This window comes from Piliocolobus tephrosceles, chromosome 17 (assembly GCF_002776525.5).
Source record: "Piliocolobus tephrosceles isolate RC106 chromosome 17, ASM277652v3, whole genome shotgun sequence".
Lineage (NCBI taxonomy): Eukaryota > Metazoa > Chordata > Mammalia > Primates > Cercopithecidae > Piliocolobus > Piliocolobus tephrosceles.
The window spans coordinates 58,280,630-58,304,637 of record NC_045450.1 but is presented as its reverse complement, the minus strand read 5'-3'; the positions used below and the strand labels follow the sequence as shown (position 1 = coordinate 58,304,637).

General features: G+C 44.8%; 1 protein-coding gene across 1 annotated transcript in view; it reads right to left on the bottom strand.

Annotated features, from left to right (window-relative positions):
- The window catches only part of HYDIN (HYDIN axonemal central pair apparatus protein), a 390,515-nt gene that overhangs the window by 75,271 nt on the left and 291,236 nt on the right, over positions 1 to 24,008 (bottom strand). Inside the window, exons 50-59 of the mRNA XM_023210374.1 lie at positions 21,296 to 21,455; positions 21,016 to 21,188; positions 18,109 to 18,307; positions 13,149 to 13,248; positions 11,575 to 11,674; positions 9,468 to 9,636; positions 8,741 to 8,979; positions 6,687 to 6,804; positions 1,446 to 1,650; positions 188 to 423 (exon numbers count right to left, since the gene is read on the bottom strand). Of these exons, the coding sequence (XP_023066142.1) occupies positions 188 to 423; positions 1,446 to 1,650; positions 6,687 to 6,804; positions 8,741 to 8,979; positions 9,468 to 9,636; positions 11,575 to 11,674; positions 13,149 to 13,248; positions 18,109 to 18,307; positions 21,016 to 21,188; positions 21,296 to 21,455 (1,699 nt within the window). The remainder of the gene's footprint in view (positions 1 to 187; positions 424 to 1,445; positions 1,651 to 6,686; positions 6,805 to 8,740; positions 8,980 to 9,467; positions 9,637 to 11,574; positions 11,675 to 13,148; positions 13,249 to 18,108; positions 18,308 to 21,015; positions 21,189 to 21,295; positions 21,456 to 24,008) is intronic.

Sequence of the window (24,008 nt, the reverse complement as noted above, 5' to 3'; positions counted from 1 at the left end):
GAGACACCCACTGGGACAAATGTATCACCACTGGCCTAGGGGAAACCCCCAGTTACTTCACATAACTTCCAGCAGGGCCTGATAATTTCCACTCACGCATACAGGCTCCAGAGCCGAGGATGCTGAGAGCCCTTCTTCCAAGTTTATGCCAATCACGGTGGGCCAGGGGCCATTGGTAGCGTCTTACCTTATTGGAGATAGGCCTGACTACAATGTTGACATCACAGGCGATCTTTCCCACATTGCTGATCTTGAAACGAGCCTTGGCTCGGCGGCCCACAAGGACATTGCAGAAGATGAACTTGTTCTCATCCTCGACGAACAGCCCCCCGCTCTCTATGGTCTGCAGGATGTGGTGCAGGTTGGCGCTGGTACATATCTGGTGCTCTTCAAATATCAAGGCGTTGTTTTCGGTCACAAAGGCTGGGGAGTGAACGGGAGACTATGAGATGTAGCCTGATCGCTGGATTTCCTCTCTGTAATTCCTAATTTGGAGCTCTGGATTCTCACAAAGAAGAATCGTGGAGGACACATAGGTGAAGTCATGCAAGGGGGTGTGAGGGACGGGAAACATTCTGTCTTGTCTTCCTCTTTTGTACTGCCCTTGCTGGTTGCCACACTCCAGTGAGCCTTTCTCTCCCAGTGGTAAGATCCAGGATCTGGGGTTGGCTGTGGAGGGAAGGAGGCAACTGGCCCACTATGCTTCAAGGCTCCAGTGATCCTATCATCAAAGCATGAGGCATGCTCTTTGCACCTCATGTGCCCTCCTGCTGGGTTACAGATTTTGTATGCTCAGTACCTGAACATTGTTCTCTGTGGACATGTTGCCCACCAGCAGTGGCCTGGCCATGAGCGGGTCTCAGTGCTCCTAGGTCCTGTGCCACAGCCCATCCCACCATGATTCTCAGATAACACTATTTATCTGGGAATCCAGGACCAGCCTCCTGGGAGTGTGAAGCTGCACCTCCTCCCTTAGGTATATGCCCTGGAAAAATACAACTGAAGACACTAGAAGAAGTTCCAGGACCCCAAAGGAAGCAGCCCAGCCATGTCTGCCAGACATCTTTGGAAAAACTTGCAAGAAAGAGGTAGAAGTGTTACAGATGAAGGTCTCTTATTTATATATTTAGTTTTTGAGATGGACTCTTGCTCTGTTGTGGAGTACAGTGGCGTGATCTTGGCTCACTGCAAACTCCACCTCCTGGGTTCGAGTGCCTTCTGAGTAGCTGGGATTACAGGCATGTGCCACCACACCCGGCTAATTTTTTGTATTTTTAGCAGAGACGGGGTTTCTCCATGTTGGCCAGGCTGGTCTCAAACTCCTGATCTTAGGTGATCCACCCGCCTTGGCCTCCCACAGTGCTGGGATCACAAGCATGAGCCACTGCACGTGGTCTCAGACGAACATCTTTTAAGTGGTGTTGTCCAATGTGAGTGGTGAGTACCTGGTAGACAGGCTTCAGCCAGCAAAGTGTAAGGAATGCCGGCAGGCTGAACTGTAGGGTCTCGGCCGGAGATATCGATGGCTATAAACTCCTCACACTTTCCCACGGGGTCAGCCACACAGTCAACGGTGATGACCTGCTGTCCTCCGGAAGGGATGGAGCCAAACCCAGGGTACACGGTGAACATGCCATGGGCGAAGCGGGCCTGCAGGACAAGGGTGGGAGGGATAGGAGACTTGGAGGCAGAGTGAGTGACAGCCAGACTATGGGGGCTGTGAGATGGTGTGGAGAGGGCGAGAGACACGTGGGGCTTCTTCTCACAGGCACTCTCTGGGCCTTCACTCCTCTCCTCCTGGAGGGACAGAGGGCCTGGGATGGGCAGGGGGTCTTCAATGATAGGCTGCTCTCTCAGTGCTTCCTTCTATGCAAATTCCTTCAGACCAATCGTGTTTGAACTAAGGGTTTAAAGGAACAGACAGACTCCACATCATATAGCACTTATTCAGCTGGGCATCTTGAATCAGATGGGTGCAGAATGGAGTAGTGGGTGAGGTTATGGGCTTTTGAGTGAGACACACCTGGATTTGAATCCCAGCCCTGCTAAATATTGACTGACCTTAAACAAATGACTTCTCTGAGTCTCAGTTTATTTATCTGTAAAATGGGGCTAAAGCCCCAACCGCAGAGATTGCTGGAGGTTTAAATGAAATAACAGGTGTGAAGCATGTAGCATAGCATCTGGTATAGAATTAGTGCTAAAAAACAAGCAAACAAACAAACAAACAAACACCCAAAAAAACCAGGATGTTGGTGCAATCCTTAGATGTCCCTACTCTTCTCTCTCCTGCTTGTAGTTTTCTGGATGACTGTAGAATGTGCTGACAATGCAGTGGCCTGAGATAAGGGAAGGGTCTGGAACAGCCCAGGCTCTGTTCTCACCCTTCCTAGAACAGGATGTCCTTCAGCTCAGAGATCCACATTTCCTCTGCAGCACAAACTCCAGGACAGAATGCTTTTGGTGTCCTTCAGCTGCAGTGTGAAGTGGGGCATGCATAGGCAGGACCTCATTTGTTCAAGACAGCTTTCTTGAGCCTTGGGGGACCAGCTGTCCATGAATACGAAGTTTCTATTAGTTCTTGCTACCTATCTGTGAGTGATAACTTGCTTTGCATGACTTGTGTGAGGGTTCTGCCACACTGGACTCATACCCTGGCAACTGGATTTGTGCAAAACCTCTGGCAGCTGGGGTTTGTGAAGGACCTCCTGCCAGATCTAGGAACCACAGCAGAAATTAGTGCTGAGTCTAGTGGCACTCTTCACATAGGCATCTGTGTGGATGCAGCCTCTAGCATTGTGCAGTGTGACTGCAGAGACATATGTGGAAGCTGCTATTAACTAATTTGGTCACTATTTACTAAATACCTACTATATGCTAGGAGATGCCCTGGGCACCGGTGATTCCCAGATAAACCATCCTGACAGAGGAGAAGGTTGGAGAATAGTAGAAAATGGCATGATGTTGTCTCAAAGGAGCAAACTCATAGTGGGGGCAAAGAACAGCTGAAATGAGTGGAACTGAGGTAGCAGAAAGCTAGGAGAAAGGGAAGCAGTCAGAGAAAGAGGTCTTGGAAATCAAGGATTCAGAAGCACCTCAGTTTCCTGTGATGCAAGATCCAGGCTGTGACCATTAAAATAAGTTGCCAGTGTAGAGGAGAGGATAAGTTCATTGCAACTGAAAGGCAGAGTGCTGGAGAGGCTGTCTCACTGAAGGCTGAGAAGATATGGTAGTCAAAGAAGGAAAAAAAATCTGTAGAAGAGATGAGAGTTACAGAAACATATGTAGAAAATTACGTATGTTAATGAAACAGAAGCCTTTGCTTGACAACAGGAAACCACCTGAAAAGACATAAAAACTAACATGTAGAAAACCCAGTTCACTTCAATCAATAATTATTGCTGTTCACAGAGTGCAGAAAACCTGCTTCTCTCATTGCCTTCAACGCAGAGGTGGTGGCTGGAGCTGCAGCAGCCACGAGGGAAAGGCCAAGAGAATCACAAGCAACAATAAACTATGAAACCAATACCAGCAATTTTCTACCCCATTTAAATATGCCATATTTGTTTAAACCACTAACATTGGATTTTCTGCTATCTGCAATCAAACATGATTCTGACACACAAATCAAGCACCTCCTCCTCCGTGAAGCCTTCAATAACTGTTCACAGCTACCCAGAACAGCAAGACTTCATTCTTCCATTTTTCTAGAGTCTATCCATGTACAAGCACTTCAATTATAGTATTTACCATCTTGCTTAACAACTGCTCATTCACCTGCTTTTTATGAAGAATTCCTCTTGTCTGTCTTCAAGTTCACTGATTCTTTCCTCCACCCTGCTCTAAAATATTTCCTCTACATCCATTTAAAACCATATCAGACAGTATTATAGTTTTGCTTCCATTGACAAACATAATTTAGAAAACCCAGGAAGAGAAGTAAGGTCTACTGAATTTACCTACATTATTGCTTACCATGTTTTTTTCTTCCTTGTTGATGTTCCATGATTACATCTTCTGTTATTCACTTTCTGTTTTGAGAACTTCCTTTAGCCATTCTTTTAGGGTAATTCTACTAGTGACAAATTATTTTAGCCTTGTTTCATTTGAGAAAGTCAATTTTCCATTTATCCCTGAGAAATATTTTTGCTGGATATAAGATTCTGGGTTCACAGTTATTGATTCTCTACACTTGAAAATATTGTGCCACTTTCTTTTGGGTCTCTATGGTTTTTGTAAGAAATCTGCTGTCATTCAAGGTTCATTTCTCTCTTGATATGCTCAAGATTTTTTTTTCTTTTCTTTAATTTTCAGAAGTTTGACTATGATGTGTGTCGGTAAGGATTTCTTTTGGTTTCTCCTATTTGGGTTTGCTCAAATTCTTGAGTCTGTAGGTTTACATCTTTTTCCAAATTTGAAAAGTTTTCTGTCATTATTCCTTTGAGTACCTTTTCAGTTCCACCCTCTTTTGTAACTCTTTCTGGAACTCCAATGAAAACAGCATTAGATCTTTTGTTATGGTTCCACAGATCCCTGAGCATCTCTTCATTTTTTATCATTAGACTTAAATAGACTTTCAAGAGACTCAGAACAGAGTCTACTTTCTCTCTTTTGTTTAGACTGGGCAGAATAATGGCCTCTCAAAGATGTTCACACCCTAATCTCTAGAACCAGTGAGTATGTTATCTTACACAGCAAAAGGACTTGGTTGACATGATTACATTAGGAAGCTTGTGATGAGGAGATTATTCTGGATTATAATGGGCCCAGTGTAATCACAGGGTCCTTAGAAATGGAAGAGAGTTAGAAGGAGATATGACTGTAGAGGAGGTTGGAGTAACGTGATGTGAGAAGGCTTCGATCCACTGTTGCTGGCTTTGAAGATGATAGAAGGGGACTACAAGCCAAGGAATGTGGGCTGCCTCTAGAAGCTAAAAAAAACAATGAAAAGGATTCTTTCCCGGTGTCTCCAGAAAAGAATACAGCCCTTCCAACACCTTGATTTTAGCACTTCTGACCTACAGAACAGTAAGATAAAAAATGTGTAATACTTTAAGCTTCTAAATTTGAGGCAATTTGTTGTGAGAACAATAAGAAATGAACACAGGAATCCCTATCGTCTGTCTTCAAGTTCACCGATTCTTTTCCTCTGTTCCCTCTGTGTTGTTGAGCCCATCCATTGAGTTCCAAATTTGTTTATTTATCTTCAATTCCAGAATTTCCATTTGCTTCTCCTCTACATCATCTTTCTTTGCTGAGACATACTATTTTAAAATTTTTCCAGGCATGCTTATAATTGCTCATTGAAACATTTTCAGATAATTCTAACACCGCTGTCATCTCAGTGTTGTCATCTAGCATTTATCTATTCTCCTTCAGTTTGAATTCTTCCTGGTTCTTGGTATGATGAGTGATTTTCACTTGAAACCTGGACATTTTGGGTGTTATGCTATGAGACTTGCGATCTGATTTAAATCTGGTTGAGCTGGCTTTCTTTTGACACTACCCTGGCTGGGGAAGGTAGTACACTGCCTTGCTACTGCCAAGTGGGGGCAGTAGTCCATATTCCCCACTCAGACTCATCATTCCTGCTGGGCAGGGGTGGGTGTCCCAGCTCTCCACCAGTCCTCAACTGATACCTCCTGGTGGGGACGGGTGAGTGCCTGTTACTGTTCTGCTGAGGCTATGGGAGATGGAGGGGTCCTCTGACACCATTCCAGCAGGGGACGGGGGAATGTCTCATTTCCATTAGGTTGGGGTGGACGTCACGGTTCCCCATGTAGTATCTCCACAAACAGCACTGGAGGTGGTGGGGGATGCTTGTTACCACCCATGGGAATGAAAGTCTTGGCTTCCTATTTGACCTTCTCTGATGCCACCCTGGCAAGGGGGTGGGGCACCTCATGACAGCTTGGAGAGGGTGGAGTCTAGTATCTCTATTCGGCCTTTGCTAGCAGAGGTGGCGTGGGACCAGATATTTTTCTTTGGTGTTTGGCTGGAGTAGAACAGTTATTATCTAGAAGTTTTCTGTCTTACTAGGGGCAACCTAGAAAGGCAGAAAGAAAGTAGGAGTAGGCTTCTGTTGGGGCTTGCTTTTTGTCTGCGTCTGTTGATGTTTTAGGGTTGTTGGCTGCTTCAGCACCCAGTCTGGGAGATATGAGGCAAAAAGAAAACTTGGGAACTCACCACCTTGATCTTCCTTGGGTCCCAAAGACCCTGGGGTTGGTCTGGTTTCTTCTCTCTACCTTTCAGAGTCTGAAGTCTGTCTGTCTTATACACAATACCCAGGGTTTTTAGTTGTACTTAGTTGGGAAGAATAGGGAAAAGTACATCTAGTTTGATCTTACCAGAAACAGCAAACCTTAAATCTCCTTTTGTTTAAGCCTGTTTGAATGGGCTTCTCTTTCTTATAAACAAATTATTCTTCATTAAAATACATTTCCTGAAGAGTAGAAACAATTTTAAGGCAATGGCAAGCCAATGAAGTTTTTAAAGCAGAAGTGGATATCCAAATTAATGGCTATAACATCTTAGCTTAAAATGTAAGTGACATTTCAGTATAATTATTTCATATTCCTGCCATGATGGATTCAAATCCTATTATCCTAGGGAGGTATTTGGTGTCAAGAGCTAATTGGGAGTTGGCTTTACTGCGTATCTGTATGAACAGGGAAAAAGACACGCACCTGGCCTGTGGTGGTTATTTCTCTCTGAATCGTGTCAGAGAACTTGGCTGCTCTGGAAGGGCCAGTTTTGTAGAAGCTCTCACTTTCTCGGGATCTTGCATGTCTGATGTGGCTGGCTCTGATTAAAGAAGCAAGAATATACCCTTAGGTTATGGGGTGGGGGGTAATTAGATACCACCTGTCTGTTTCCCTGCAACGTCCCTTCTCCTAGGAATGGGGGAAGGGGCCCGTCTTTGCCCAAGAGGACATTGGAGTGGCATAGCTAGCTAGTTAATCACTGACCAAACTCATTTAACAGTTGTAAGGAAACTAGGCGGTAATTATACTTATTAAATATGATTTATAGGGACACTGAAAATTACTGCAAGAAGATAGTAATTTTTAAATGCGTACTTGAGTTCACCGGAAAGCAGTGTGTAGAAAATTACTTGTGGATGTCAAATGTTTTACTTAATCTCATTTTAAAAAGTGAAATGGCAAATAAATTAAGCTCTTCTGTATCTTCACATTTATAGTCGTGATGTTTTTAAGGTTTAGTGTAAGCAGTAGTTCAAATATAGGTCTTGGTAATTGTTCCCTTGCCTTAAAACTAGTTTATCCAATAATTAGTTTGCCTAGAGACCAGTTCACCTAAAATATTCAAACGTATCTGAAATGCATCTTAAACTTTTGAGAATTCTATATATTTAAGCATTCACTTGCTTAATGACCAGAACACCTGAAGTTCAACCCCCTTTCGTGTGTTTTGCATGAACTTGTGCATGCTAAAATAAAAAATAAATAAAAAACAATGTAAAGCAAAACAAAATTAAGTTATAATCGTTATAGACATTAAATTATTATAAACCAAATTGTAAAAAAATTCAGTTGAAATTAAATGAGGAAGAAAGAGACTTTACACAATTTAACTCTGCACTTTAAAAAATGTTCAAACTTTGTCAAAACAGAAAAGAATAGCTACAGAAATATAAAACAACTACAATGTAAAGCCATATATCTTATTTAAAAGAATTAACTAGAAAGTCAAAATTAAATCAGAAGTGCTTCAGGAATCAGTAAAAACCCTCTTAATTTGCCCAAAAAGAGTATGTTTGCCCAATGGAAGCCAAAAGCACTCAAAAGACCAATTGTTTTGGGTAAATTGATTGACAGCCTCCTTTTGAAGAACATGGAGTTTTGCTGTTGGAATAACTATGAAGGTAGCTTTGTGATGGTGTCTTCACGGGCAGAAGGCAATAATAGTAACAGGCAATAACAATAACAGGCCCTGGTAGGCTGAAGGCATCACCGCACTTGCTCTCTTCCACGTTTCCAAGGCAGCGCCACCATGAAGCACTGCTATGATTTCTTTTGATTGAGCTTGCTGTGATAATAATTTCTTGGCATTGTACAGAATGACATATAGGACAATGATCTAATAAGTACTTTATCACACCAGAAGCACCAGGACAACAGACAAAATTCCAGGCAGAAGACTGTTAGTTCAACTAAAATTTATGATATATTCTATAGGAAATCTATGAAACCTGGAGTCAAAAGATATGGGCTCACACCAAGATCTACTGGTAATTTCGTGTATAATATCTTTTAAAAATTTTTTATTTTTTATTTTTTTGAGACGGGGTCTTGCTCTGTCGCCCAGGCTGGAATGCAGTAGTGTGATCTCGGCTCACTGCAACCTCTGCTTCCCGGATTCAAGCAATTCTCCTGCCTCAGCCTCCAGAGTAGCTAGGATTACAGGCATGTGCCACCACACCTGGCTAATTTTTGTATTGTTAGTAGAGATGGGGTTTCACCATGTTGGCCAGGCTGGTCTCAAACTCCGGACCTCAGATGATCTGCCCGCCTTGGCCTCCCAAAGTGCTGGGATTACAGGTGTGAGCCACCACACCCAGCTTTTGTGCATAATCTAAATGAACCATTTCTAAATTTTACAGGCCTCACTCACAAAAGGGGATTGGGTGAATTTAAGTAAGATATATGAATGCTCTTTATAAAATATAAAGCACATATTAAAGAGGGAATGCAGTCAGTTAAGTAAATATTTGTCTTACGCTTTCTTTTGATGAATGGGGCTCTCCCCTGTCAGCTTATAAAGGGCAAACTTGAAGTCAGTAACACCTTGATTTTCTATGGTGAAGGTGGTGCTTTTACGAGCGCCACAGATCAAAGCTCCAAAGTTGATGACAGAGGAGGGGGTGATGTTGTATTTGGAATATACTGCATTCACGGAAAACTTAATTGGGATGCTGGCAATGATCTCACCTCCTTCTGAAATATTGGGCTCAATAATCTAGAAAGGGAAGAAGAATGAGCAAGTCAGCCACTGCTGTAGCTACAGAAGTCTTATTATTATCTACCCCGTTCCCTATTTTCATCATTGACATGAAGCCATGTTATTTCACTGTCTTTGTATTATTGCATCAACAATGATATTAGCAAACACTAAAATGGAGCTTACTGTGTACTAGCCAAGGGTCAACATAGCCAACTTTTCCTCCTGTTTTCAACTCCCTGCTCATCCTTTGCACTTGATGATGTAACTCAGCTTCCCTGCCTTTGATGCTCTCTGAAGACTTGGGGGCACATTTCCTCTCTGACTAATTCTGATGACTTTGCCTGCTAGTTAGAACAGAACCCCGGTGTATCCTATCCGGTTGCCACCCAGGCCAGCCCTCCCCTTTTCTTCCTGGAGCATGGATTAGGTCATGTATCCTTCTTTGCAACGGGAGTCCCATGATCCTGCCATTGAAGCAGCCCCTCCCTTTGGAGCTCAATTACCTGACAGCGCAGAACAGGCTGGTGCTCGATCTTCACTTCCTTTTTTGCACGGAAGAAAACTTGGACATTTGTGGGTTTTTCTGTTGGGGTCAGTGAACCCTTTTTGGGTTGGACTGAGATCATGGAATTTATATTAGGTGTTGAAATCCCTATAGAGTCCACGGAAAAGCTGAAAGACAAGAATAAAAAGTCAGCCTAAGTCATTATGCCGGGAACTCAAGATCCGAGAGAGGAGACTCTACATGGTTGAGGGCCTGCTGTGTCTCCAACCCTGTTTAACCACTACGTCCAGCAGAGTCCACTGTGCTTTGTACGCTGTGATCGCCTCTCCTTAGCCAGGATTGACAAGGCCAGGAATTAATGCTTAAGGCAAAGACAGCCATACTGTATCCCATGGTCAAGAGAGGCCATTGCAGGAGATCTCTGTCCAACAGGGACACTGGATACTGAAAAAGGACCAACTAAATTAATTCTCTCTTTCTCTGTTTGTGTGTCTGGCTTTCAGGACACGCAGAGCGAACAGTGACACAGAAACCAGGGAACCTGGGGAGAGAGAGCAGGGAGTGGGCAGGGGCCCTGCAACAGAAGTACTAGGGAAGGAAGGAAGCCCATGGCCTACTGGAGGTGAGGCAAGAACCACAGGAAGAAGCTGGCTCATGAGACTGACAGAGGGACTGGTGTAGGCTCAAGGTGTATCCCACCTAGGCAGAGGTGGGATACCCGGAGTTGCTGTGGGGCTCTCAATGTCACCCCCACGCTCCGAGACCCTGGTTGCCCAATTACTTGCACCCCTGTGCTTCCTTACTTCCCTGCACATTCTTTAAACAAACCCTCTATCACCTGTTCCAACCTGAGAGTGACTCCATTCCATGCAACCTCAAAGAGCACAGCTAATGCCCCTGTCTTAATCTAAAAGAAAACTCACCAACAGGCAAGATTCCACTTAGCACTAATTCCAAAGTGACAGGGGAAAAGTCTATTTGTCAATTGTGAATTCTTGGGGAAGGAGAACCTTCCAAGGAATGAAAAGTGTGGGCACTGCCATGAAGGGCTGTGTGGCTCTGTCTGAGGGGTGTTTCCCTCCTCCTCCCCTGTGCCACCCTTTCCTTGCTGAGGAACTTCCCTGATTTTGTGTTTCTTCTTTTTTTCTTTTTCTTTTCTTTCCTTTTTTTTTTTTTCTTTTTTTGAGACAGGGTCTTACTCTGTTGCTGAGGCTGGAGTGCAGTGCCATGCTCACGGCTCACTGCAGACTTGACCTTTCTGGGCTCAAGTGATCCTCCCATCCCAGTCTCCCAAGTAGCTGGGACTACAAGTGATACGACCACCATGCCCAGCTAACTTTTTTTGTATTTTGTAGAGGCAGGAGGGTCTCGCCATTTTGCTCAGGCTGGTCTCGAACTCCTGGGCCCAAGCAATCTGCCCGCCTTGGCCTCCCACAGTGCTGGGATTACAGGCATGAGCCATCACACCCAGCCTCTTTGTTTCCTTTTTAATCTCAGGGGATGAGCACAAGCTGGAGCTCTATTCCACCAAGTCACTATTTGGATTGTATAACATAATGGTTCTCAGAATGTAATGAAAAAGGAAAGCCCTTTCTTCACATGAAATCTGCTGATTTTCTTTATCTCCTTGTAAAGCAGATAACAGCTGGCAGAAGGCAGGACAGCTTGAGGCCAGGTCACCCATCTCCAGTCTCTCCCTCCACCCCGGGACTTCTTCTCACCCCTAGAATCTCCCCCTCCCAGCCTCTTCCCCAAGTCTCTTCCTTTACTCCCAGACACCTACAGTTTCAACTGGCCGGGTACATCCGGGCCACTTAAAGGCCCCTGTTAAGCTGCAGAGTTGAGAGCAATGTGAAAATCTCTGCTCCCTTAGCAGGTGGAATTCCATTCATTTGAAGCCAAGGGAGGCAAAAAAGCAGAGACGGTTCTTATGATTTCCTTGACTGACTGATAAGAAAAGTTTCCCAGACCACATTCCTCCCAACGGTGGACTTGATGGCCACAAACCCCATGGGATTCAGGTTACCTGAATGCGATCTCGTGTTTCCCTCCATTCCTCCCCACGGTGGACTTGATGGCCTTACACCCGATGGGATTCCAGTTACCTGAATGCGATCTCGTATTTCCCACGGTTCTTCAATTGCAGGGGCTGCTTCACCTCCTCTGTGACCCTGACAATCCCAAAATCCAGGCCCCCTTCAGCTCCTGCAGAGACCAGGGGCCAGGGCAGACAGGGGTGAGTGGGCATGAGAGTGGGAAGCAGGGGAAGTGCCTGTTGAAGTTCACATGGAAAATGCATGGTGACAGTTTAAGAGAATTTGTTTTCTGAAAGTACTATGGTTAGAAAAGCCTCTTATAATTGAGTCTGGGCAAACAAACAACAGATGCTGCTCTTGATGCACTCTACAGGGCTGGTCCCTCTGGATTCCATCTGTCCTAGGATTATTGTCTTTCACATCTACCATCAGCTAAAACTTTCAGTATTTAAAAAAGTCTTGCATAAAGTTGGGATATTACACATACATTTATGTTGTTTTACTTAGCATTAACATCATAAGCATTTCCCCCAAATAATTAAAAACTCCCCATAGGTGTGATCTTAGTGGCTGCATAATATCCCATGATATGGCAGTTCCGTAATTCATGATATTATTCCTATAATACTATTATTTCATTATTGATGGGCATTTAGGTTATTTCCAACTCTTCATTGTTATAAAAATACTGCAAAGATCTTTGTACATGAGACTCATGACATCTAAACTAATACGTGGCTCTAACATTCCGTGAGTTTTGATGAAGAGACCTCTTGAGGAAAGGAGGGAAATGGAGAGCTGTAGGCTAAAGGGAGAGCTGAAACTCAGGTGTTAGGGCAGTGTGAGGACAGATAACAGCCTCATCCCCACCCCCCAAGCCCTGGAATCTGTGAATATGCTGTCTTACATGGCATAGGGGAATTAAAGAAGCAGGTGGAATTAATTCACTGACCTACAAATACAGAGATTAATTTGGAATATCTTGGTCAGCTCAATATAATCACAAGGGGGCTTAAGAACAAAAGAAGAAGGCAGGGTGGGAGAACCAGAGAAAAGGCAACGTGAGAAGGAGTTGGCCCAACCTTGCTGTCTTTGAAGGTAGAGGAAGGGGACCATGTGGATGGCCTCTAGGAGCTGGAAATGGTATGGAAATGGATTCTCCCCTAGAGCTTCCAGAAGGGAAGGCAGCCCTGCTGACACCTTGATTTTAGCCCAGTGAGACCCATTTTGCACGTGTGACTTCCAGAACTGTAGGGTAATATGTTTGTGTTGTTTTAAGCCAGAAAGCTTATGGTGACATTTTATGGCAGTGATAGAAAACTAATACAGGAAAGAGGAGAGGTGTTTACTGTCAAATGACTGCTCTGAAAAGAGCTCTGCAAATTTTACATCTATGACCACCCGCTTTCTCTCTCTGGTTGGAGAAATTACGATTTGTAGTCATATTGCTAATATCACTCTGGGGCTCACATTATTATTTATTAAAATTGCCCCATTCCCAATCTGACAATTGCATAAAGTTGGAATATTACACATACATTTATGTTGTTTTACTGACAACACACTAGCCCTTCTCTACACAGAAATACACTATACAAAAGACCCAATTTCCAAACGCCCTTTTCTTGAAGGGCTCAACAGACCTTTGGGGAAGGTGATGTCCAAGGCGATGTCATATGCCTCTGCAAAGACCATGATATTTTCAATCTGAACAACACCGAGAAGATTTTCTGCATCTAAAACCTGGCAGAGTAAGAGAAATTCTTCAGTAAAAGCAAGACCTGTAGGTGCTTGGAGTCTGAAACATGTAACATCCTAAAGGGGATATGGCAGGGAACGTTTTTGAAATATATTCCCCTGTAGGTATTTTATCTTTACCAAGCATTTGGCGGGATTTGTGCTCCTCTTAACACTCTCTGGGGAATGCTGGTTTAAAGAATACAAGAATGGGGAAAAGGGACTGACTTTTCCTTATTGTTGCTACATTACTGAAGTTTGGGCTTGGAGTAGACATTACAGGAAAGTGGTTTTCTTTTTTGAGACAGGCTCTCACTCTGTCACCCAGGCTGGAGTACAGTGGCGCAATCTTGGCTCATGACAGCCTCGACCTCCCAGGCTCAAGCCATCCTCCCATCTCAGCCTCTCAAGTAGCTGGGACTACAAGAGTGCACCATTATGCTTGGCTAATTTTTGTATTTTTTTGTAGAGATGGGGTTTCACCATGTTGCCCAGGCTAGTCTTGAACTCCTGGACTCAAACAGTCCTCCCGTCTCAGCCTCCAAAAGTGTTGGGATTTATGAACCATCATACCCGACTGTTTTTTTTTTTTTTTTTTTTTTTAACTTCTAAATCAAATGAACCTGGTGAGCATTGCCCTGACAGTTGAAATGGAAAACCTTTATGTTCCAGGTCATCCTTGCTCTACTCATTTTATAAATTTGAATCATTCTGTTCTTTGTTTGTGGCTCAACCTGTGGGGAAAGTGCTAGACTTTTCGTAGAAAGCAAGTGTTTAATGTTTGGAAATACCAAATGTTTTATTTCTGAGAATATCGAGGGGATTGGGACCCCTCTGGTGTCATGCTTGTGGGGGGTCTCTCCCTCATTATTCTCTGGCACCTCTGAACTGCTGCAGCTATCAGCCTGACCTGATTGTTGACTCTTTTTTCCTCTTCTTTATATATACATATATTTTATTTCGATAGCTTTTGGGGGTACAAATGGTTAGACTGACAACCCACAGAATGGGAGAAAATATTTACAAACTATGCAGAATATATAAGGAACTTAATCAAATCAGCAAAAAATCCCCAAATAATCATATCAAAAAGTGGGTAAATGACAGGAACCAACTGTTGCCTCTTGAGGCTAACTAGGAGGCAGTAAAGGGTCCATCTGTCCAGGAAAAGAGCTGGTGGGCAGTGGGGAAAGCTCTCCTGGGTCTGCTCTGGGGAGTCCACCTCTGTCTCTGCTCCAGTTTAAAGCCCAAGCCACCCACTCCCAATTGCATGTGCTTTGGGTGCCAGGAGAAAATTTGCAGCTGTCACCAAACTCAAGTTTTAATTCAGAATTCCTATCTTCTCTTTCATTAGATGCTTGCCAATGTTTCATGGAGCAAACTGGACCGACTTGAGTTTCGCCTTCTTTCTCTGACTGCTTGCCCTCTGACAGATGACAAGATGGGCTGACCGGATTTATGCAGCGCCTCTCTCCTGAGGGATGCCAAGTGCCTGGAGCCCTCTATTTCTTGACTTCCCCAGGGTGGGTCGGAGGCAGTGGGGAGATTGAATTTTGAATCGAGGAAAATAGGAAGGACAATTGAAGGTTATACAGATGAAATAAAACAAATTCACCAAGTGCTTTCCAAAGGGACTGGAGATGAAGGCATTTCCTTCTGTGGATGTGGAAGTGAATATAAGTTCACTTTGGGGGGCTCAACAGAGGTCCATGCTGCTCTGTTCAGAGCCCTAATCAGGCTGCTGTTTGGCTGGGACACATGGAGATGGTCACAACAGTTGTGAAAATACAAAAACGTGGCCGGGTGCAGTGGCTCAGGCCTGTAATCCCAGCGCTTTGGGAGGACAAGGTGGGCAGATCGCTTGAGCTCAGGAGTTTGGTACCTGCTTGGGCAACATGGCAAGACCTCATCTCTACAAAAATTACAAAAATTAGCTGGGTGTGGTGGTGCACGTCTGTGGTCCCAGCTACTCAGGAGGCTGAGGTGGGAGGATTGCTTGAGTCCAGGAAGTGGAAGTTGCAGTGAGCCGAGATTGCACCACTGCACTCCAGCCTGAGAAGCAGAGTGAGACCCTGTGAAAAATAAAATAAAATAATAATAAAAACAAAAACCTTTCTGTACCAGTTGGTAAGCAGCTGTCATGATGACCTCTCCAATATTCCCTTGCTGCTTGCCTCCTGTGCATCCCCACCACAGGAACCTCTGGACTCCCCATGATCCAGCAACTAAAGGACGAAGCTGGCACAGCTGGGGGACTTCAGGCCCTACACCAGCCAGGGGTCTGGGTACCTAGTTCAGAGGCCTGTGCCTGTGCAGAGAATGGTGCTAAAAGTGTTGACCAGAACTTCTGGGCTTCTACACATTCATGGAGTGAATGCATCTATCAGTATCTGTTTTCAGCCCTTTCAGTGAAGGGCTGCCATTGATAAGGGAAAAGAGAGTTTAGATCCACTGAGTGGCCCCAAAAGGTAGAAACATGATTCATGCATGTAATTGACAGGGAGAACTCTGAGCTCAACCCAAAGAAGAATTGACAGACCTGTGTAAAGGGAGAACAGGCTGCTTGAAGTGGTAGTGGTAAATTTTCTATTCCTGGAAGCATTCAAAGAGAAGCTAGGATGATCCCTTGAATGTCGAAGAATCAGTTTAAGTACCTTTTTTTTTTTTTTTTTCTTGAGACAGAGTCTTGCTCTCTTGCCCAGGCTGGAGTACAGTGGTGCGATCTTGGCTCACTGCAACCTCCGCCTCCAAGGTTCAAGTGATTCTCCTGCCTCAGCCTCCCGAGTAGCTGGGGTTACAGGTGTGTGTCACCACATCCAGCTAATTTTTGTATTTTTAGTAGAGATGCAGTTTCACCATGTTGGCCAGGCTGGTCTCACACTCCTGACCTCAAGTGATCTGCCCACCTCGGCCTCCCAAAATGATGGGATTACAGGCCTGAGCCACTGTGCCCGGCCTAGTTCAAGTATTAAAACTCAATGGCATTCATTTATTCATTCATTTGTTCATTCATCAGGTTCTACTGAGTGCCTACTTCATCCAATCCCATGCTAGACACCGGGAATACGATGGTGTGGGGGGTTGAATAGTGGTCCCCCAAAAAGTATGTCTACTTCTTAACTCCTGGGAGCCTATGCATATGACCTTATTTGGAAGAAAGGGTATTTGTGGATTTAATTAAGTCAAAGATATAGAGATGAGATCATCTTAGATTATCTGAGTGTGCCATTGATAAATATTCTTATAAGAGACAGAAGAGAAGACACAGACAGAAGAGGTGTTGTGATAACGGAGGCAGAGACTGGAGTGATGCAGCCAGAAGCTGAGAACACTCGCAGGAGACCCCAGAAGCCGAAGGGGAGAGAGAGGAAGCATTCTTCCCTGGAGCCTTCAGAGAGCATGGCCCTGCTGGCACCTTGACTTTGGACATCTCGCCTCCAGAACGGTGAGAGAGGAATATCTGTTTTTTCACATCACCCAGTGTATGGTAATTTGTTATAGTAGCCCTGGGGAACTAAGACAGATGTTAAGTCAGGTGAGATCCTGCCCTGATGCAGTTCATATAAGAAAGTAAAGGAAGAAGCAGGATAATGTTAGGAAGAGGTGGTGCTCTGAAGGATGGAAGACAGGGCGGGTTATTGCACATAAGGGGAATTCTCTCAAAGGGATGGTGAGAGAAGCCCAGTTGAAACAGCAATGTTGGGGGGCCCTAAAGCAGGACCCTAAGGGCAGATTCCCAGCAGGGTTGCAGCAAGGTCAGGGGCTTGAGCCAAGAAAGAGCCAAGACAGTGCATGGGAGCCAATGAGTGAGGGTGAGGGTGGAGCAAGTTGTGATGTGGAGGCAGGCATTGCCTCAGAGGCAGGTGAGGACCCCGGGCTTTATTCCTACTGCAGTGGGAAGCCAGTAGAGTGCATTAGGAGGGGGCATAATCTGTCTGAATGACATTGTAAAGATCCCTCTGGACACTGTGGGGAATGTCAACAGGGAATTCAGTTAGGACACCTCTGTAGAAGTCCAGGTTAGAGAAACTGCAGGTGGCCTGGACAAGGTGGTGGCAACAGCGAGGAGAAAGAAGTGGATGGGAAAGATACATTGGGAGGCACCATGCCTGTAATCCCAGCACTTTGAGAGGCCGAGGTGCAAGGATCACTTGAGGTCAGGAATTCGAGGCCAGCCTGGCCAACATGGTGAAACCTCGTCTCTACTAAAAATACAAAAAGTTAGCTGGGTGTAGTGGCGCGTGCCTGTAGTCCCAGCTATGCGGGAGGCTGAGGCAGGAGAATTGCTTGAACCCTGGACATGGAGGTTGCAGTGAGCCGAGATCACGCCACTGCACTCCAGGCAGGATGACAGAGCGGGACTCCATCTCAAAAAAAAAAAAAAAAAAAAAAGATACATTGGGAGGTAAAATTAGCAACCTTTGTTGGAGGCCTGCATTGGAAGGGAGGCCATTAAGAAAAGGGGGAATTAAGGCTGATCCCCAGGTGTCTGTTGGGGGCAACAGGGTGGAGGGTGACATTTACCCAGATAGGAATCCGATAGGTGACTGGGTTTAGGTGTGTGAAATCAGGACTCTGATGCTTACCCAGGTACAGAAACTCCATTTGTTCATTTGTTCATTCATTCTTTCATTCATTTATTTGTTCCTTCCTTCCACATTGATTGCTCTGTTCCTGGCACTGGGAAATCAGCCATAAGCAATATTGCCTCTATGGAGCTTGTAGTTGCATGCACAACAAGATATTGTGGACTGGGGATATCGAAAGGGGATCAGATGGGAGCATGTAACAGGGAGACCTCTGTGTGTGTGTGTGTGTGTGTGTACGTGCTTTGATAACCAAGTCTGTGGATGTGTGAAGCCTCACCTCCAACCGAATAGCCTTCTTGATGTTGACAGGCTTGGTGGGCTGAAAGTACAGGTGCAGGCCATACTCAGCCTCGGGGGGGATGGTCCCCTGCATCATGGATGCGGTGAAATCATCACCCAAGTGCTCCAGGCTGGTGATCCGCCAGGCCACAGGCAGGAGCGTGACATTGCGGAGAAGAACTACCCTGGATTCCAGTCTGCAGAGACAAAAGGAAGTTGAAATTTCATTTCTAATTTTGTAGTTGCACATGTTTTTTCTTTTTAACTTTTATTTTAGGTTCAGGGGTTCATGTGCAAGTTTGTTGTATAGGTAAACTTGTGTCACGGGGGTTTGCTGTACAGATTATTCCATCACCCAGGTACTAAGCCTAGTACCCGACAGTTATTTTTTCTCCTCTTCTCCCTCCTCCCACCCTCCACCCTCCACCCTCAAGTGTCTGTTGTTCCCCTCTTTGTGCCCACTGGTTCTCATCACTTAGCTCCCACTTGTAAGTGAGAACATGCAGTATTTGGTTTTCAGTTCCTGCATTAGTTTGCTAAGGATAATGGCCATATCCTTAGCGTATATATATTTTTTTCTTTTTCTTTTCTTTTTTCTTTTGGAGACAAAGTCTTGCTCTGTTGCCCAAGCTGGAGTACAGTGGTGCAATCTCGGCTCACTGCAACCTCTGCCTCCCGGGCTCAAGCAATTCTCCTGCCTCCGCCTCCTGAGGAGCTGGGATTACAGGCGCCTGCCACCATGCCCAGTAATTTTTGTATTTTTAGTAGAGAAGGGGTTTCACCATGTTAGCCAGGCTGGTCTTGAACTCCTGACCTTGTGATCTGCCTGTCTTGGCCTCCCAAAGTGCTGGGATTACAGGCGTAAGCCACTGCACCCGGCCAAGCATATGATTTTCAAAAATCATAGTTTCTCTTTCCTGTGGGTGGGTGTTGAACAACATTTCTTAACCCTTTTTTGAATTGTTTTATTTAGGTCTACCATATTTTCAATTTGCGTTTCACTGAAAAAAAAATTCACATATAAGCAGACCCACCCAGTTCAAACCTGCATTGTTCAAAGGTCAATTGTATTTTCCTTTAGCACATTAAAAATGCCATTCTCCCGGGCGCGGTGGCTCAAGCCTGTAATCCCAGCACTTTGGGAGGCCGAGACAGGCGGATCACGAGGTCAGGAGATCGAGACCATCCTGGCTAACATGGTGAAACCCCGTCTCTACTAAAAAATACAAAAAACTAGCCGGGTGCGGTAGCGGGCGCCTGCAGTCCCAGCTACTCGGGAGGCTGAGGCAGGAGAATGGCGTAAACCCGGGAGGCGGAGCTTGCAGTGAGCTGAGATCCGGCCACTGCACTCCAGCCCGGGCGACAGAGCGAGACTCCGTCTCAAAAAAAAAAAAAAAAAAAATGCCATTCTCTTGTCTTCCAGCTTCCTTTGTTCCTGACGAGGAGTCAGTCATATTGTATTTCATTTTCTCCTGGCTGTTTCCAAGATTTTCTCTTAATTTCTGCTTTTAAGTAGTTGGACTAAACTTTGACTTAATGTGGGTTTCTTTCTTGGTTATTAATCTATTAAACAAAATAGGTGGAGTTGATATTATTAACCCCAGACGACCTTGAAAAACCTAAACCGTCCAGGCACGGTGACTCAGCCTATAATCCCAGCCCTTTGGGAGGTTGGGGCAGGTGAACTGCCTGAGCTCAGGAGTTGAGACCAGCCTGGGCAACATGGCGAAACCCTGTCTCTACTAAAAATAAAATAACACAAAAAATTAGCTAGGTGTGGTGGTGCACGCCCACCCATAATCCCAGCTACTTAGGAGGCTGAGGCAGGAGAATCGCTTGAATCCAGGAGGCAGAGGTTGCACTAAGCCGAGATCGCACCACTGTACTCCAGCCTGAGTGACAGACGGAGACTCTGTCTTGAAACGAAACAAAACAAAAAAAACCCTGAGGCTTATAGAGGTTAATTGATGGCCCCAAAGTCACAAATTTAGTGGCAAGACTTGGGCTATAACTATATTTATCCAGCTTAAGGTTTGCTAAGCTTCTTGGAATGGTAAGTTTTTGCTTTTTCACCAAATTTGGGAAAGTTCCATCTACTCTTCAAATATAGACTTTTTGTCCCATTCTCTCTCTTTTCCTTCTGGGACTCCAATCACAAATATGTTAGACTGCTTGATGTTGTCCCACTATTTACTGGGGTTCTGCTCATTTTTACCAATATTTTTCTATGCTTTTTTTTTTTTTGAGACAAGGTTTTGCTCTGTTACCCCAGTTAGAGTGTAGTGGCATGATCATGACTCACTGGAGGAAAGAAAAAGCACTTTCGGTTACTTCAATTATTACTTAGTTCTTTAACCAGTATTTATCAGGAAATGGGGCTGGTGGTGGTGATTAAAGAATGCAGGACACATATCATAACAAGCATAACAATATTCTCTTCCAGAAGCCCCAGAAATAAACATTTTTCTATTTAGAATAATAATACCAATTCCAATAATAATTCCAATTAATGAATATGTAAGTTCCAGTTTTGGTCTAATGTTCTGCTTTTACTCTAACTTCTAGAGCAAAGATTCTTAACCTCTTGGGCAATAGATTGCTTTGAGAATCTGAAGAAAGCTCGTCCTTCTTCTGAAGAAACACAGACATATGCATATTTTGGCAGTTCATCTTAGGGGGATCCTTGGCCCTGCTGAAGTTCATCTGCTGAACCCAAGTTAACAATCTGTTAATTAAATAGGTTTACTAACCATCCCGGTTTGCATAGACCAAGGAGTTTCCCAGGGTGCAGAACTTTCAGTGCTAAAACCAAGAGAGTCCGGAATAAATCAGGATGAGTTTGTTACCCCAGAACTAAACACTCTTTAAATTCCATTCCAGTCCTGACATGATCTAGAACTCTGACCTGTGCAGCAAGAGCCGGTCAAAATGTAATTGCCTGGGTTCCAGCTCTAGTTCTGGGCGGATCCCCTGGCAGCTTAAGTGGAAGATGGCTGGCTCTGGGTTATCATTGATGCAGCAGACAATGCTGTCTTCAAAGACACCAACGGAAGTAGGGTAGGCCCATACGGTTAATATCTGATGGAAGGAAAAGTCAAAAGAAAGTACATTTACACCAAGGATGCCAAGGCCTCAAATTTCCCAAGAAAGCCTTGCCCTGGTGACTTGTGTCCATATGACCGTACCTGCTTCTCATTGGGTTTCAGGACCATGGTGTTGGGTTCCAGGAAGTATGTGTTTGCTTTGACATCATTCTGAAAATAGAAGGATGCCTCGACCACCATTAAGGAAGTGTTCAGGATTGTTAGCGTCTCCATGTTGCCTGGGAATAAGGATGACTTGTACCTGGGGATGAACAAGAATGGGGCTAAGGGTATGAAGACTGAATGAGAATGCAGGTGGAAAAGAAGGTTGTGACATGAAAGGCAATTCAGAGGGACAGTGTGGCTGCATGGAGGCAGTGGCATAGTGGCTAAGAACATGAGGTTTGTAGTTGTGCAGACTTGCCTTGGAGAATAAATGCTACACTGTGACTTGACTCCCTCAAGCCTTGGTCTCCTTATCTCTAAAACGGGGTGATAACACCACTTTGAACTGCTGACTAGGAAGTGAGATCACACATCTAAAGCTCTCAGGACAGCTGTGGATAGCAAATGCCCAATGAATGTTAGCTATGATTATTGCAAAGAATTCTAACTGAGAAATATGTAGATCTATCCTTCCACCTGCTTATGTCCCTGAGAGAGATGATCACTTGAGTAACTTTTTTTTTTTTTTTTTGAGAGAGAGTTTCATTCTTCTTGCCCAAGATGGGATGCAGTGGCACCATCTCAGCTCACTGCAACCTCCGCCTACTGGGTTCAAGCAATTCTCCTGCTTCAGCCTCCCGAGTAGCTGGGATTACAGGTGCATGCCACCATGTCCAGCTAATTTTCTGTATTTTTAGTAGAAACGGGGTTTCACCATGTTAGCCAGGCTGGTCTCCAATTCCTGACCTCAGATGATCCGCCTGCTTGGGCCTCCCAAAGTGCTGGGATTACAGTCATGAGCCACCGTGCCTGGTCTCACTTGAGTAATTTTTCATTTCACATCTGTTTTAGAGATGACCTCATTCACCTCCTTCTCTCAAACCCTCAGAGAATGTTACTGTACTGACATGAATTCATTTGGCCTTGTTCACTGTTAGGAGGCAGTTTCTGTTCCTTTGTACCTTCAGGAGAGATCTTCAGAGTTGAGCACTGTGGGCACTGAGGGAGACTCAGTTAATAGTAACTGAGCGAAACAAACCAGAAGGCCCAAGGGAAAAAGAGGCACATCGTCAGAGGTCACAGCACAGGCTAGGAAAGCAGAAACACCTGAAGAAGGTTTTAGACAGGCCACGATGGAGGATGAAAGGAGAGAGAATGACAGAGACCAAATGACAGTCAGAGAAACAGAGAACTCTCCGTGTGAATATTTGCCAAAGGGGTGCGGCCTTCTCAACCACTAATCACTTCCATCCGGCACTGTGCTAAGGGCTCCATGTGCGTTACCCAGTTCAGTCCTCATGAATCTGTTGCTTTCCCATTTTGCAGATGAGGACACTGAGGCTCAGCACAGTTTATAAGAATAAGTGAACAGGCTTGGCACAGTGGCTCACCCCTGTAATCTCAGTACTTTGAGAGGCTGAGGTGGGCAGATTGCTTGAGCTCAGGAGTTTGAGACCAGCCTGGGCAACATGGCGAAACCCCATCTCTACAAAAATTAGCCAGGTGCGGTAGCACACACCTGTAGTCCCAGCTACTGGGGAGGCAGAGATGGGAGGATTGCTTGAGCCTGGGAGTCAAGGCTGCAGTGAGCTGAGATTGCAACACTGCATTCCAGCCTGGGTAACAGAGTAAGACGCTATCTCAAAAAAAGAAAAAAAAAAAGATAAGAAAAGAAAAAGAATAAGTGAATAATACCCAGTTGTACTAAAACTTGTTTTGGCTCACCACAGTAACTGTCCTCCCAGATCAGTGTCATCTGGCCCCACATCCTAGTTAATTCCAGTGCTGCCCCAAACATGTACCTCTTTGAATAACCATCGTTTCCCTGACTCCCACTCCCAGACTGTTCTGTACCTCATATCCATCAACTTGACCATACTTTTCCCTCCTAAGCCCTCCTGTTGGGCTTTGAAGATCCTCTCCAGCATCAGCAAATTACCTTTACCTTCACTTTTTAATCCAGCATCTCAGGGAATAAAGTGGAGGTAATTAGGGAATGGAGGGCAAAGATGGCCCAAGAGCTGCACCGAGAAAGCTGAGAAATTAACACCCTCTACTTAGCACACAAAATGTTGTGTTGAGTGAAGTCATGGTGGAGACCTTGGTTCCAGTTTTGGTTTCATTCCCTGCCTATATGATAAGAAATTTGTATATAACTGAAAAAACGAGTATCGCTGAGAATGTCTGATCATCAATCTCACCTGTGGGTCCCCAAGTCTGCCTAAAAATCTTAGTCTGTTTCTCTAACACGCTCCCTCTCCTACTTTCCACAAAAGCTATTTTTCATACCCCCTCTATTTCCTCAAGATTTTAAACTTCCTCCGCTACCCTCACTTGCAAGGGATGACCACACAACATTTGTCAAGGAGAAAAAGACATGACTGCGTAGGAGCCTCCTCACCCTTCCAATCAAACTGTAAACCTACCTTCTGCAATGCCATCTCGCCTTTCTCCCCGCTGGCATGCAGTGACAGTCCCTCTTCCGGGCACAAGCCAGCCTCCCCACATCCCACTGTGCTGTCTCAGGGAACTATGTCATTGATGGCCCTTCCTGTCTCCTGAAATTCCAACCTCTTCCTTCCATTTCCTCTCGGCATGCAAGCATCATAAGAACAACATCGCACAAACAGCCTGTCCTGTGCTCCAGGCT